The 15,374-nt window shown below is 37.6% G+C and overlaps 1 protein-coding gene across 1 annotated transcript in view; it reads left to right on the plus strand.

The window, feature by feature from the left end:
• The first annotated feature begins 577 nt into the window (after positions 1-577).
• The window catches only part of LOC133291864 (uncharacterized), a 55,370-nt gene continuing 40,573 nt past the window's right edge, over positions 578-15,374 (plus strand). The window contains exons 1-7 of the mRNA XM_061490190.1: positions 578-1,459; positions 2,331-2,475; positions 3,465-3,743; positions 3,888-4,055; positions 4,148-4,363; positions 6,615-6,709; positions 10,262-10,436. Of these exons, the coding sequence (XP_061346174.1) occupies positions 660-1,459; positions 2,331-2,475; positions 3,465-3,743; positions 3,888-4,055; positions 4,148-4,363; positions 6,615-6,709; positions 10,262-10,436 (1,878 nt within the window). The 5' untranslated portion in view covers positions 578-659. The remainder of the gene's footprint in view (positions 1,460-2,330; positions 2,476-3,464; positions 3,744-3,887; positions 4,056-4,147; positions 4,364-6,614; positions 6,710-10,261; positions 10,437-15,374) is intronic.

Genomic DNA, 15,374 nt, shown 5'->3' on the forward strand with positions numbered 1-15,374 from the left:
TTAGAGCCTCTCAGTCTTGTCTAATATATTTTATTTTTATTTTTTTATATTTTTTATACTACTTGTGATAGTACTCTCTCTTCTTAATTCATTTCATCCCATTTTATTAATTAAATAGACTTTTTGAATGACTTTATTTTATATTATGCTATTTGGATAAAATTTAAATTTATGAATATTTATGAAATTACTAGTGCTGTTGATTGTAGATTTTGTTTGGATAAATTTTTATTGTCTTATTTTTTTAAAACAGGCTAAGAGACTAAACTAGGCTTTTATTTTTTGTAAATGAGTCAGGCCACAAGCTGATATTATATTCGTAACTGGTAACAGGCTAAGGCCAGTCTGACACGTTTGAATATAGACTCGGTCCATTAAGACCAAAGCTCGACTCGGCTCGTTAACACCCCTGTTCAGAAGTAGCCAGTTTTTTCATTATGTTTCCTTCACTTTCCGATTTTTTGTTTGTCAGATATAAAATAATAATTTTAGTGAAATAAAATATCCTTTATTGATTCCTGAACATCTATTAATTTTTCCTTTCTTGGACATTGATCATTTTCTCGCAAACCAAACAGAAAAATCACACTAATACTCCTAGTTCAATCAGGTTCGAATGCAGTGAAAGTGCAAGCACCATCGCCGTTTCTCGCAGCGCAATGGGCAAAGAAACGGAAATCCTCTGTCGCCTTGCCGCGAACCATCTCCACCTAGCTCAATTCGAACCCTTACGAGGCGTTCTCCTTGCCCTCCGAACCCGAAACCGTGACCTAGCTCGCGAAATTCTGCAAACAATCGTTGCTCGATCGGGTCGATTCCGAAACATCGCGTGGTCGCACTCTTGTTCATCTCCCGCTCTCCTCACCTACCTATCAACACTCGAATTGTTGCAATTGGATAACGCTTCCTCGGCATGGAATTTCGACCAAGACACGTTGCGGTTACGCGCCGAGTTCCTGCTACTGGTTCAAGATTTGATCGACCTGGTGTTACAAGGTTCGGAGGAGGAGCAACCGGGTTCGTTAGGAAAGTGTAAAAGAGTTTTGGATGGGGTTTTAGAGTTAGGTGTGAAGAGGCTGAGAGTGGATGAGGATGTGGATGGTGAAATCGAGAGGAGTGAGAATTGGACTACTGCAAGTGTGGCTTCGGTTGAAGAAGGAGAGTTGATGAGTTTGAGGAAGTTGATTTTGGATCATGCGGATATCTTTGATGCACTATGTGTGAATATTCATTTGCAAATTAGGCATTGGGAGGGTGACGATCCGGGTTTAGCAATTGCTGTGAAGGGAGGTGAGGAATTGGAGGAGGATATTAAGGTGCTGTGTGGGACTCAGAGGACTGTTCAGGTTGCTCATCTGGATGCTATGAGGGAGAGTCTCAAAGTGGATGATGCAGAAGGGGCAGTTTCTCATATCCGTTTTCTCCATTTTGATTATGGACTTGATCAATCTGAGTACCGGTATGTTCATTTTTATTCCCTTTTGCAAACTGAAGCAACTCGTGTGAGGGTTGCTTTAAGCATAGAAATTAAGTTTCCCTTTAAACATTTAGTCTTAAAAAAAAAAACATGGAGCTTTGAATGACCGGTTCACACTTAGGAACTTAACGTTTTATCACGAACTTCTCGAAGTCATAATCTATTATGGCAGGGCTATAAAGATTTTGTTTCTAGATTTTATTTGAGCTATGGAAATCTTTAACAGTAGGCAAATAATAATTTCTTAATTCATTCTTATTTAGTTGTATGCTTAGTGCTATGGTCGACCCTTTTCTCAAAATTATTATTGTTTAGATCAAAGAAGAATATGATAATAGAATGAAAGGAGTGAATGTGCATTTGGAGGAGAGGAGGATAAGAAATCTTACTAAAAAGATAAAAGAAAAAGAAAACACTGAGGCAACATGGCTCAATAAAACAGTTAGGAGACGATTCTCTGTGATTTATTGTAATTTATATTCTTGCAAAACTGTCATGAGTAAGCACCCTGGAAGAATCAATTATTCAAGCTTATTCTTCAAATTAGTGGATACATGGACAGATTTAATTGCTACATTATTGCCCGTGAGTTTACAAGGTTCCTGTGTTTTACCTCATTCTTTCACGGCTACCATCAGTATCTGTGCTACCTCTGGATTTGAATGAATAATATGTATCATTCTTTATATAATAATAGTCGAGGACCTGAGGTCGCTTCTTCTTCTTTGTTTATTAACTAATTAATTAAATTTCTTCTTCTTTCTTAATTAATTAATTTGTGTTTTTATGTTTTATTTCAACATTTTTCCTGTCCTAGATGTTCATATCTGCATGTTTCCTAATTCTTTTGTAGCATAGTTTTGAAAGATCTCCTGAAGATCGTTTTATCACGAAGTGAGAAGTTTGGGGACTCTTGGCGTATCATGCGTAATCAATTGCTAAAGATTTATAGCGAAGCTCTTTCATCAAATTGCAGAGATATTGTTCAAATCATTCAGGTATACACTCTCCTTCTTTCTCCAATTTGTTGCTTTCATATAATTATTTCTTGAAGATAATATCTTAACAAAGCCTTCAGTAAGTAGCATACTTTCATTTCTACATGCATCGCTGTAGGATTTCTTTGTCATGTTATATTCTTTTATTGCTCAAGAGTTTTATTTCCTTATCTTGTTCAGATGTAAAGTAATTAACATTCAGGAAGTGCTAAAGTGGCATAGTCACATAGAACATGTGCATGGCAAGACATCACTTCAAAAGGGATGCAAGAAAAAATAATAAGAATTTTAAGAGCTTATAATGTTATAGATATGTAATATAATACCATTCATGTGTCTTCGCCTAACAGTTTAAGCTTTTGGGAAAGTTGGTTTATGACATGATATTAGAGCCTTTATGACCACATGATCTAGTGTTTGATCTTTGCCATTCCCATTCTTTTAATAAAAATGTTGAATTTCACCACAAGGCAAGTGATATTGTGGATTGTCCATGCTTCAAGCCCAAAGGTCACTTGTGTGAGGGGGCAAGTTAGATATGTAATATAAAACAATTCATGTGTCTTCACCTAACAATTTAAGCTTTTAGGAGAGTTGGTTCATGACATTTTAAGACACCTCATTTTAAAGAAAGCAAGCAGGGATTTTTGGGAATGCTTATTTTGTCTTTTAAGAGACATTTTAGCGACCTGTTGAAACATTCTGACTTCTGATCAGTAAGGTCCTTTACAGAATACCATCAATACATTTTCTGTTGTCTCCCTCTTCCTTTCCCCATGAAACCAGCTTTGATAAATTGGCTCCACAATCACTCAACTCGTATCAATTTAGATTGGTCACTTTATCATGGGTTTATTCTCTTCCGCTATTTTGAATAGTGTCTAACAGTGATAAGATGAGCTAACAACATAGCATTTTTTTCCTTAGCCAAATTATGTAAGAATTTTTTGTTTTGCTTAACTATATTAAATATCAATGCCTTTCTTTAGAGCATTCACGATGAGCTATTGTCTGAAGAGATCGAAATGGATAGAGTTCAAACTGACAACTTCATTCCACGTCCTCTTGTACGTCTTCAAAGATATCTGGCAGAACTGAAGCCCGGTAAGAATTTAGATGATAAGGCATTCTTCCTGAATGAGGTAATCAGATCTTGTAAGACAGAGATGTATCAATATGCTCGAGTTTCTGGACTACATGTTCTTGAGTGTATTATGGATACTGCCCTGTCAGCTGTGAAGAGGGAGCAGCTGGAAGAAGCTAGTAATGTATGTGCATTTTTTTTGTTTTTATGTCAATATGCCTGTGTATAAAAATTGGTATTGGAACAATTATTACATGAACTGCCAATTTAACTCTCACCACAAGCTGTACTTTCAAATATAAACTTACGTACTTCTTGTTTGTGGCAGGTCCTCCAATTGTTTCCACAACTTCAGCCTTTGGTAGCTGCCATGGGTTGGGATTTATTGGCCGGTAAAATAGCAGCAAAGAGGAAATTAATGCAACTTCTCTGGGCAAGTAAGTCGCATGTAATTCGGATTGAAGAATCTTCTCTTTATGGTAATAAATTGGATCAGGTATTTTTCGTCTTTCATGTTTCAAAATGTGCTTTGTGGGTACTTAATGAATGAATAGGTAGAACTTTGCTAAAAACTTTATTTTCTGACAGATGTCCTGTGTGGAGCATCTATGCGATACTTTATGTTATCAGCTTGATGTTGCCTCTTTCGTTGCTTGTGTGAATTCTGGCCAGCCTTGGAATTCAAAATTCTCATTAATGCTTTCTGGAAAAGAACACGTGACATTTAGAGAGGAAGATACTTTTTCTGATCCTTTTGTTGAGAACTTCGTGTTAGAACGGCTTTCGGTCCAAAGTCCTCTCCGGGTAATACTTTATGTTAAATGTATTGCATTGTAATCAGTTTGCTTGGAATTCTTGGATCTTTGGAAGGGTTACTGTAATATCTCTGGAAAATAATAGTAATTTATAATACAATAAATTAATAATAGTAATAAATTTTAGTAGTAATAATAATAATGTGTGTGTGTGTATATATATATATATATTATTATGATTTGATGATAAATTGTGATTGTTTGAATTATTACTTGATTGGTCATTTATGCATTAATGTTTGATTGATAATTTTTGATTAGTAATTTGATTAGATATGATGAGTCAGCATTGAGTCAATAATGAGTTAGCGATATTCTGAGCCGTAAGAAATTAAGAATAAAAAGAAAATAGCGTATGAAGCCAATATCTGAGCCAGATACATCAATGAAGAATAAGGAAATAATTGCATGAAACCCATTCAGAGCCCAAAACTTCGACTATAAATAGAGACCTAGCCTAACCAAACCATTTCACTTTCAATCCTTAACATTTCTCCTCTACTCTTCTCCTCTACTTTCTCTCTCTCCTTACTTCAATTTTTTTTTTTACTTATTTATTTATTTTACTTAGGGATCTTTGATCCTCGAGTCAGTATCAAAAGCAAACCCCAAGCCGAACCACAGAGGCTTTGATACCATTTTGTAACACCTCCAAATTTCTAACAATTTTTAAAATAATAAAATATTTTTATAATAGAAAAATTGTCAAAAATAACATTTAATTATTTATTAAGATTACATAAATATTGCTGAAGCTAAATTAAAAATCAATTTGGGAAAATGTTACCGCCGCACCTGTACAGGGACAAGTGCAAGGCTAGCTTTATTACATTCAAATAAAATCAAAGACTATGTTTTTATACATAATATTTAGGATTAGCTAAAATTTCTGAGTTGTTATTCTCACTGCCCACTGCTAGCCCCATTCCTTGCAACCTGATTTACTAAAAATCTGCTCCCCCGAAGTATCATTGCAGTCAAACAAACACAAAAGTCAGCAAAACTGGTAATCCTAATCAAAGCACAATTATATAATTCAAATATAATAATCAAATCAAGAATGTAATCGCATAACAATTTTAATATTCATCATATATATATATATAATTAAATCTATTATTATAAATTATCTTTATTAAATTTCTTTAATGGGAAGAGAACCATGGTAGACCCGGGAAACCCTGCCAGTTACAAATAATCAAATTGGCCATAATCAAAATATCTTTTCCTAGTGTGCACACCTCAAATTTTTTTAATTTAAATACCTTAAGGATTACATATTTGAAATGAAACCATCTTAAAATTTTCTAGGGATTTGGATTACATATACAAAATTTCATATATATATATATATATATATTTATATATATATAAATAACCTAAGGGAACCTAGGAACTCCAAATTTCATATACAAAAATATTTTAAGAGAACATAGGGATTAAGATTACCTGGTCTCCATGTTTGCTATCTTCTAGAATTTGGGGAAGAGAAACGGTTGGTAACCAAACGACGTGGTATGGGTGGTGGAAGGGTGATAATGACAGGGGTAATGGTAGTGATGGCAGGGAGTGGTGGTGGCGACCCGACAGTGGCGCGGGAGGTGGTGGTGGCGGCAGTGATAAAGGTGCGATTGGTTGGGGTTGGGGTTGGTGGCGATGACATCGAGGTGGTGGTGATGATGATGAGGTGTGGTGGGGCGATAGCGGCAATGGTGGAGGAGGTGGTGGCAATGGCAGCGGCAGCGACGACGATGGTGGTGGTGAAAGTGGAGGTGAAATTGGTTTGGGTTGGGGCAAATTTGAATTTTGAAAAAATATTTGACTTTTAACTTCTGATCTTTTTAGAATCCAGAAATTTTAACTTTGATAAAAAAAAAGCAGGTTTTTAAATTTTTGTGTGCAGACATCCAAACACTCATGTGTAACAATAAGGACTTTTTCTTGAAAAATACATCTTTTGGAGGAGAAAAAGCCCAACCAAACGGGCTCAAGGACAATTACTCAGCCTTGAATAGCACATAGCCACTATAGAATTGCAGCCTTTATTTTAAAGGAAAATATATCATAAATTGATAATATATAATTTTCTAATGAAACATTTCAGAATTTATTTTAGATTTATTATGCTTGGTAATTTGAAATTAAATATAATACCATCATCCTCTGTTGTCCTGTCATGACTGGAGAATCTTCTGTTATCATCCTCTGTTGTCCTGTCATGACTGGAGAATCTTCTGTAGGTACTATTTGACGTTGTTCCAGGCATAAAATTCCAGGAAGCCATTGAATTGATCAGTATGCAGCCAATTGCTTCTACTCTGGAAGCCCGGAAGAGGTATGCTTATGATTTTCCTTACCCTCTCAGTGATGATCTTGAGAGTTGTCTTGGTATTAAGACAGATATTACCTGGGTGGCTGGTTGTGCTGAGTTTGTTTGTTAATTAATTAGGCTATAAGAAGACATACTTCGTTACGAGGGTCTATTTTCAGAGAAAATTACGAGAAAAGGAATTCCTGGTAAAAATGTTTCCATTTTAGGAACAATCAACCACTCAATTGGTTAATGGTGTTCAAAGACTGATTAATAAGTAACCTCTTATTTACTTAATTGAACATTTGATTGGTTAATTATTTCTAAACTAAAATATTTTAACAGAGTTCAATTTTTGGTAATCTTTTTTGCCTTGATCTGTACGTGCTTGCTTCCAGTTAATGAGCATCCATTGTGCTCCCTAGATGTTCCATTTATTTTTTTATTTGATAGGAAATGAAGATTTATTAAAGACGTTACGAGAAAAGTACGGACGACAAAATATCCTTCAAAGTCCAAAACATTAAAGGAAAATAAAATCCAGAAAATGAATGAATTTTGAATTCGGTAAGGTTGCCAATATTGTTGCATATATAATTTAACACTTTTATTTTTTCTGTAGAATTTTTTTTGCCACATTCATAAAAAAGTAAGTGGGTCCCATTACTCTCACTTTTATGTGACTGTGTCAGAGAAAAAATTTCTGCAGCAAAAGTAGAAATGTTTTTCTCTATATATATCGTTGAGATATATAAAACCATTACTGTAACATCACTCAACAACTTAAGCTTTTGGGTTGAATTGATTCTTTACATGGTATCAGAGACTCAGGGTGCGCATAACAACCTTCCCAGAATCAATTTTTTTTTTTTAATTTTTGTTCCCGGGAATAGAAATGGATAGAAAACTCGTTTGGTAAAATCGGTTTATTTTTTTGTTTCCGGGATAAACCAGTTTAATTTTTGTGTTGGGGAACAGAAAAAAGAATCAGAAATTTTTTGCTTTTTTGTTCCCAGGCACAAAATGAGAAATACTTATCTCTCTCAATCACTTTTCACCTCTACCATCATCACCACCACCACCACTACCATCATCCCGACACGACCATTGCCACCATCGCCGCCGCCGCCGTTGTACCTTTAGTGTCGTCGTCACCACCCCCACCACCACGATGCCACCGCCACTATCACCACCACCCCCACCCATCACTCCCGCCATGCCACCATCACCACCACCACCACAACTACCACCGCCGCCACCACCAACACCACTATCACCGTCACCGTCACCATCACCATCACCATCATCACTACCGCCATCAACCACCACTGCCATCATCGCAACCACTGCCATCATCGCAACCACTGTCGTCACCGCCACTGTCACCACCACCATCGCCACCGCTACCACCACCACGACGCCACCGCTACCATTACCACCACTGTCACCAACCACCACTACCATCGCAGCCACTACTGTTACCGCCGCCGCCACCAACCACCACCACCGCCGCAGCCACTGCCACCACCACCACCATGCCACCGCTACCATTGTTGCCACCACCAACCACCATCCCTAACACCATTGTCGTAGCCACTGTCGTCACCTCCACCGCCACCATCTCCACCACTACCACTGTCGCCGCCACCATTATCACCGTCATTGCCGCAGCCACTGCCGTCACAACCACCGCCACTATCATCACCACGTCACTGCCACCACCACTACCGTACTGCCGCCCCCGCCACCACCACCACAACCATACCATATGAAAATGAAAGTGATGATCCGAATTTTTTTTATATTTAATAAGAATTATTTTTTATTATATTACTTGTTATGTTATCAAACACAATTCTCATTCTCGGAATAAAAATAGAACATGTTATCAAACACAATTTTTTTCTCAGAAACTATTCCAAGGCACAGAAATAGAAAAGAATTGTTTCTTTTCAAAAACAGTGTTAGAGAATAGAATGGTTGTCATGCACACCCTCAGTGTTACGGGTTCAATTCTCACCGCCTCCACTTTCTCTTGTGAAATTTCTTAGCACAGGTAGGTGGGCCTGTGCATTATCTACCCTTCATGCCTAGTGGGCTCTTGTGTGAGGGGGCATGTTAGAGAAGTATATAAACCATTGATGGGCCTTCACTTAACAGCTTAAGCTTTTGGATGAATTGGTTCTTTACATGGTATCAGTGCCTCGGTATCCTGGGTTCGATTCTCGCCATCCCCCATTTTCTTTATGGAATTTCTTAGCACAGGTAGGCTGGGCCTGATGCATTATCCACCTTTCAAGCCCAATGGGCTTTCATGTGAAGGGGCGTGTTAGAGAATAGTATAAACCATTAAAAAATCTTCACCTATGAGCTTAAGCTTTTGGGTTGAATTGGTTCTTTATATGGTATCAGAGTCTAAGCGTCACGGGTTCGATCCTCATCGCCTCCCACTTTCTCTTGTGGAATTTCTTAGCACAGTTTGGTGGACCCGTGCATTATCCACTCTTTAAGCCCAGTGGGCTCTCGAGTGAGGGGGCGTGTTGAGATATATAAAATCATTTATGTAACATCACACAACAACTTAAGCTTTTGGGTTGAATTGGTTCTTTATATATATATATATATATATATATATATATATAGAATTTGAAAGTTTTTTTTTCCTTAATCAATTCTTTCACTTCTTAATCTATTCACGTCCTTTCATCATTGTAATTATTGGTTATTCCAGTTTGCAGCTACAATGTGTATTTATTTTTGGGTTATATTTATTTCATTTTACATGAGATAACTAAATTTCCTACACACACAAAAGATGGGTGAGTCCCACTTCTTTTTTTCTCTCTTTCCTTTTACCTATGGATCCTGTTGAGATATATAGTCCCACATTGGTTGTATGTGCAACTAATGTGGAGTTTATAAGGCCTTGGGCACTCCCACCCTCTAAGAGCTTTAGTGAAAACATCCGCTAGTTGATCAGAGGAGTTGACGAAAGCAGTCTTGATTTCCCAATCCTAATACAGTCAGAATACAGTCAGACTATTTACGGATAAGACAGAATCTAATCATATCTAATCATATCATATCTAATATTCTAACAGATCCCACTTGTAATCTTGTTTCTACATAAGATAACTATTTTCCTACAACATAAGAAAATTATTTTCCTTTATTTTTTGGGTACAAAATGAGCTGAAATGTGATATTTAATTGTTTGAAATGGGGATTAATAATAGATGAATGTTAATTTTGTGAACCATGTAGTGGATGGATATTCTGATTAAAAAACTTGCTTTTATTATATTCGTTTGTGGCATTTAAAGAGTAATGCCAGCCGCACATCTCTTTTCTTTTCTACACCATTTGATTTGCCTTTGGATTTGTCTCAGTTGCATCAACACTTTTTTGCATATGGACATTTAGTCTGACGGCCCTTGACTGGGTGTAAGCCACACTTGTGTGGCTGACTTTCTTGACATGAAATGTTCAAATACTTAATCTCTTATGATTAACCTGTGATGTCTGTTTTCTTCTTTCAGCCTTCTGTTTATGCCGGTTTTCCTTTTTTTGCCATAGGAAGCAAGATGTAGAACTAATGCATATGCGTTATGCTCTAGAATCAACTGTACTTGCTTTAGGAGCAATGGAAAGGAATATGTTTGATGAAATAGATACTCGTCGAGATGTGCCAATATTTCATTTGAAGGACTTGCAGAGCCATTTGGATGCAATTAGTAATCTTCCACGCAAGGTTATTCCCTTTTCAATGATTTTATCAAATTTATGTTCAATTGCTTCCTTCTTCTCAGGGTGTTAATCATTGTGATATAAGTCAAGTACCCTGAGAAACTGAGAGAAAGTAAGGGAAAGGGAAGGAAAAGCTTAGAGAGTAACTCGGAATTTTCTATTCTATAATTGTAACTGATTTTTATTTTTTATATATATATATATTATTATTATTTTTTCTTATTTGTTATTTATTTTGTTAATATGTTCTTGCTTTTATATGGGTTCATTGACTGCAGACCCAACTACTTTGAGATAAAGATGTTGTTGTTGTAATTGTAACTAGTTGAACTTAATAAGCGTCTAATAAGTTCTGATACATTTATAGCTAGAAATCTCACTCAGATTCCTAACTGAATCCTAACAATTCTAACTATCAGCCAGCTAGGCTGATAGCTGGGCAAACTACACTAAATTACCTGGAATAACAGTATAACAGATACTGCACTACTGAACTGAGTATTACTCTTAACATTCCCCCCTCAAACTCAAGGTGGGTGTAGCAATGAGAATTGATCAAACACCGAGTTTGTTACACAAGACAAGAAGACCTGGTTGGTGATACTTAAGATTGAATAATTGTGTGTCTAATATGAGCACACAGGGAATATATTTATATTAACAAGTACATAAATTAATCTATCATATACAAGATATGAGACTATTCTATTATATACATTATACTACTCCAACACTCCCCCTTAAGCTGGTGCGTATATATTGTGAGCACCCAGCTTAGTACAAATGTATTCAACTCGAGGACCTCTAAGAGCTTTAGTGAAGACATCCACAAGTTGATCCTTGGAGTTGACAAATGCTGTTTTGATTTCTTATGATTGAGTCTTTTCTCGAATGAAGTGACAATCGATCTCTATATGCTTGGTTCTCTTATGAAATACAAGATTAGATTATATATGTAGCACAACTTGATTGTCACAAATGAGTGTCATGGCTGTTTCTGTTCACAAAGATGGAGCTCCCGCATCAACTGCTTTAACCAGATTAGTTCGCAGGTGGCAGCTCCCATTGCACGATACTTGACCTCTGCACTGGATCAGGCAACAATAGTTTGTTTATTACTCTTTCAAGAAATCATGTTTCCTCCAAAGACGATACAATAACATGAAGTAGAACGTCTATCCGAGGGTGATCCTGCTTAATCGGCATCTGAATAACCACAAATTTCTGTATGTCCTTGATCTGAATATAATAAGCCTTTCCCTGGAGCTCTTTTGATGTAGCAGAGGATCCTCACAGCAGCATCCCAATGAGAATCACAAGGGGAGTTAAGGAACTGACTAGCCACACTAACAACAAAAGATATGTCTGACCTAGTCACAGTGAGATAATTGAGCTTTGCAATCAATCTCCAATAACGTTCAGGATCAGATAATGACAGAATGGCTCCCCCTGTCCGGGTAATAATTTGAGGATCCATGGGTGTATCAATTGGTTTACATCCTAACATACCAGTCTCCTCTAAGATATCTAAGGCATATTTCCTTTGGCAGATGGAAATGCCCTATCTATCAAAGCATCGGATTTCTAAATTTTCATATGGCTCGCCAGGAATTCCGGTCGAATCAGAAATCATTCTATTATTTCCGTAGTCGTAATTCAATATACACAGATATATACTACGTATATATCTATTTGATTTGCCCCCCCGCAGACTGTGCCACCTCAATCCCTAAGAAGTAACGAAACTTACCAAGATCCTTTGTCTGAAATTGACTGAACAAATATTGTTTTAATTTGTCAATCCCAGCTTGATCACTTCCAGTGAGAATAATGTCATCGACATAGACTAACAAATAGATGCACTTATTAGGTGATGTGCACTTATAAAACACAGAATGATCAGCCTCGCTATGGATTAAGCCAAAAGCCTGAATGACGGAACTGAAATGACTAAACCACGCCCGCTGAGACTGCTTGAGGTCATATAAAGACTTACGAAGTCTACACACCATCCCAGACTCCTCCTGAGCAACAAAGCCAGGCGGTTGCTCCATGTAAACCATTTCCTGTAAATCACCATGAAGAAAAGCATTTTTAATATCTAGTTGAAGGAGTGGCCAGTGACGAACAGCAGCGAGGTCAAGAAACATGCGGATAAACATCATCTTAGCAATAGGAGAGAACGTGTCACTATAGTCAAGGCCAAAATCTGAGTAAAACCCTTGGCCACTAAGCACTCCTTGAGACGATCAATATGGCCATCAGGTCCAATCTTGACAGTAAAGATCTATCGACTTCCCTGGAGGAGCAGGAACAAGATCCTAAGTGCCATTGGAATGAAGAACAATCATCTCATCAAGCATCGCTTGGCGCCACACTGGATGAGAAAGTGCTTCACCTGTGGTCTTAGGAATAAAAACAGAAGAAAGACTAGAAATACAGGTGAAATGAGGAATAGAAAGACGATCATAGCTCAAAAAGGTATAAAGAAGATAAGAGTTACGAGTAGTACGTATACCTTTTCTTTGGGCAATGGGAAAAGCCTCTGGTGAAGGAGCTAGAGGGGAAGAGTTGACAAGAGAAGGCGATGAATCAACCAAAGTCCGCAGGAGGCACGGTCTGATGATGCTGATAGGTGAGAAAAGGGCGGTCCTCAGGGATGGAGGCAAGATGTCGCTCTTCTGGGATAGAGTCACCTGCAGCTGGTAAAGACAAGTCAAGAAAAGGAGCAAGAATAACCTGATCAACTTGTGACAACTGAGATGGGATAGAATGAAAGTGTTGTTGATCAAGAAAAAATGACATCAGCGGAAAAAATATAACGCTTAAGATAAGGAGAATAACAACGATAACTATTTTGGAGACGAGAATAATCAAGAAAAATACATTTAAAGGCTTTGGATGTTAACTTGTCTTTACTAGGAGAGATCATGAACAAAAGAGGTACAACCAAAGACATGTGGGGATAGATGATAAAAAGGAGCATCTAGAAACAATAGGTTATAGGGAATGTCATTGTTAAGCACAGAGGAAGGCATGCGGTTGATGAGAAAATAAGAGGTTAGTACTGCATCTGCCCAGAAGTAAAGGGGAACATGCATGTGAATAAGAAGAGTTCGGGTAGTTTCAATGATATGTCTGTTTTTACGTTTGGCACCCCATTTTGTTGTGGAGTGTGAGGACAAGTAGTCTAGTCTAAAGTACCTTGTGTGGGCCAAGTAATTAGAAAAGTCAAAAGAAACGTACTCCTTAGCATTATCACTATGTAAAATACGTATAGAGGCACCAAATTAAGTATGAAGCTCAGCAAAATTTTTTTTAGAAATTGGGAATAACGCAAAACAATTTTTCATTAAATAAATCTAGGTACAACATGAATAATCATCAATAAAAGTAACAAAATACCGAAAATCTAAAACAGACAAAGTACGACTTGGACCCCAAATATCTGAATAAATAAGAGAAAAAGGAGCATCAGCTCGTTTTTTGTCTCGATTGGTAAAGGAGGAGCGTGTGTGCTTCCTTTGTTGACAAGACAGACAATCTAAAGACTGAAGACCAGATAAAAGAGGAACCATCTTCTGCATTTTTTAAAGACTTGGATGACCGAGGCGACTGTGTATAAGTTGTGGAGATTCTGTAAGAGAGCATGCCACTGAAGGACAAAGCACAACTAGATAGTAAAGACCCCGTGACTCACGACCCACTCCAATCGTCTTCCCCGTACCCGAATCCTGCACAGAAGTTAGAGAAGGTAATAATGCAAGTAAGGGAGTGGATCAATTTACTAACAGAAATTAAGATGTCATGGTCAAAGAAGAGGTCGAACGAGCTTGTCCAATCCCACGAACAGGGACTTTAGCGCCATTAGCAAGGGTAAAGGAAGGTAAATGATCAGAATAAGTAAGGGATGTAAAGAGTTCCTTTTGACCACAAAGGTGATCGGTAGTACTTGAGTCAAATAACCAAGGACCAAGTGATGTAGAATGAGAAACACAAGCAACAAGATTATTAGTAGCTGGAGTAGAAGGCTGAGACTGAGGAGAAGCTTTCCTGAGAAGTGTCTAGAGTGCTGCATAGTCTGCCGGAGAGAGAGAGAGAGATTGAACCAGATGAAGCAGTATCTGACTGAGCTATATTTGCAGCATGAAAGGGTCGCAGGTGAGGATACTTCGTGTAACAACGCTCCTCATAATGACCAAATTGATGACAATAACTACAACGAGGTCTTTGACCGTGTCTGTCCTGGCCCCGGCCACAACCGCGACCACATCCAGTGTTCTCGTGAGAGTCAGTACGAGAAACAAGAGTAGTGGAATCAACAACAGAAGATGAATCAGGCGTAGACACTAGTTTCTTGTTGAGATTCAAGAGGCACTGGTAAGTCAGTGATAAATTAGGATCCCTACTAGTCAAGATAGTGTCATGGACACTATCATACTCCTCGGGAAGACCAAAAAGAGTGCAACCATAAAGAGGCGCTCTATCTATTTCCTATATGCAGAAGCATCAGTAGGGTAAGGCAACATATCAAAGTACACATACATCAAAGATCGACTTTTGCCAACATATGTCTCCATCTGAATGTCAAATGATTTGCTCAAATCCATGAATTAAGAGATGATAATATAAAGCTGCTGAATATCATTAGTGTAGAGGTTTTTAGCTTCCTCCCACACTTTATAGCATGTCTGAAAAGAATAGAAAATGTCAAGAGTGATTGGATCAATAGACTGCCAAAGAATACTCAGAAGCTGGTTGTCAATACTTTCCCAATCAAATTTTTCTTTCTTAGGAATAGCAGTAGATTGAACTGTGAGATGTCGCCTATGCTTTTGTCCAAAGAACCGGACGCGAACAGAGGTGGACCAATTCTTGTAGTTAACAGAACCCAGCAGTAGATTGGAGGAGGTAACGAGTGCAACATTAGTGGAGATGATAC

This window comes from Gastrolobium bilobum, unplaced genomic scaffold (assembly GCF_033153095.1).
Source record: "Gastrolobium bilobum isolate Gb01-03AN ecotype WA unplaced genomic scaffold, APGP_CSIRO_Gbil_v1 utg8480, whole genome shotgun sequence".
In the NCBI taxonomy this organism is placed as follows: domain Eukaryota; kingdom Viridiplantae; phylum Streptophyta; class Magnoliopsida; order Fabales; family Fabaceae; genus Gastrolobium; species Gastrolobium bilobum.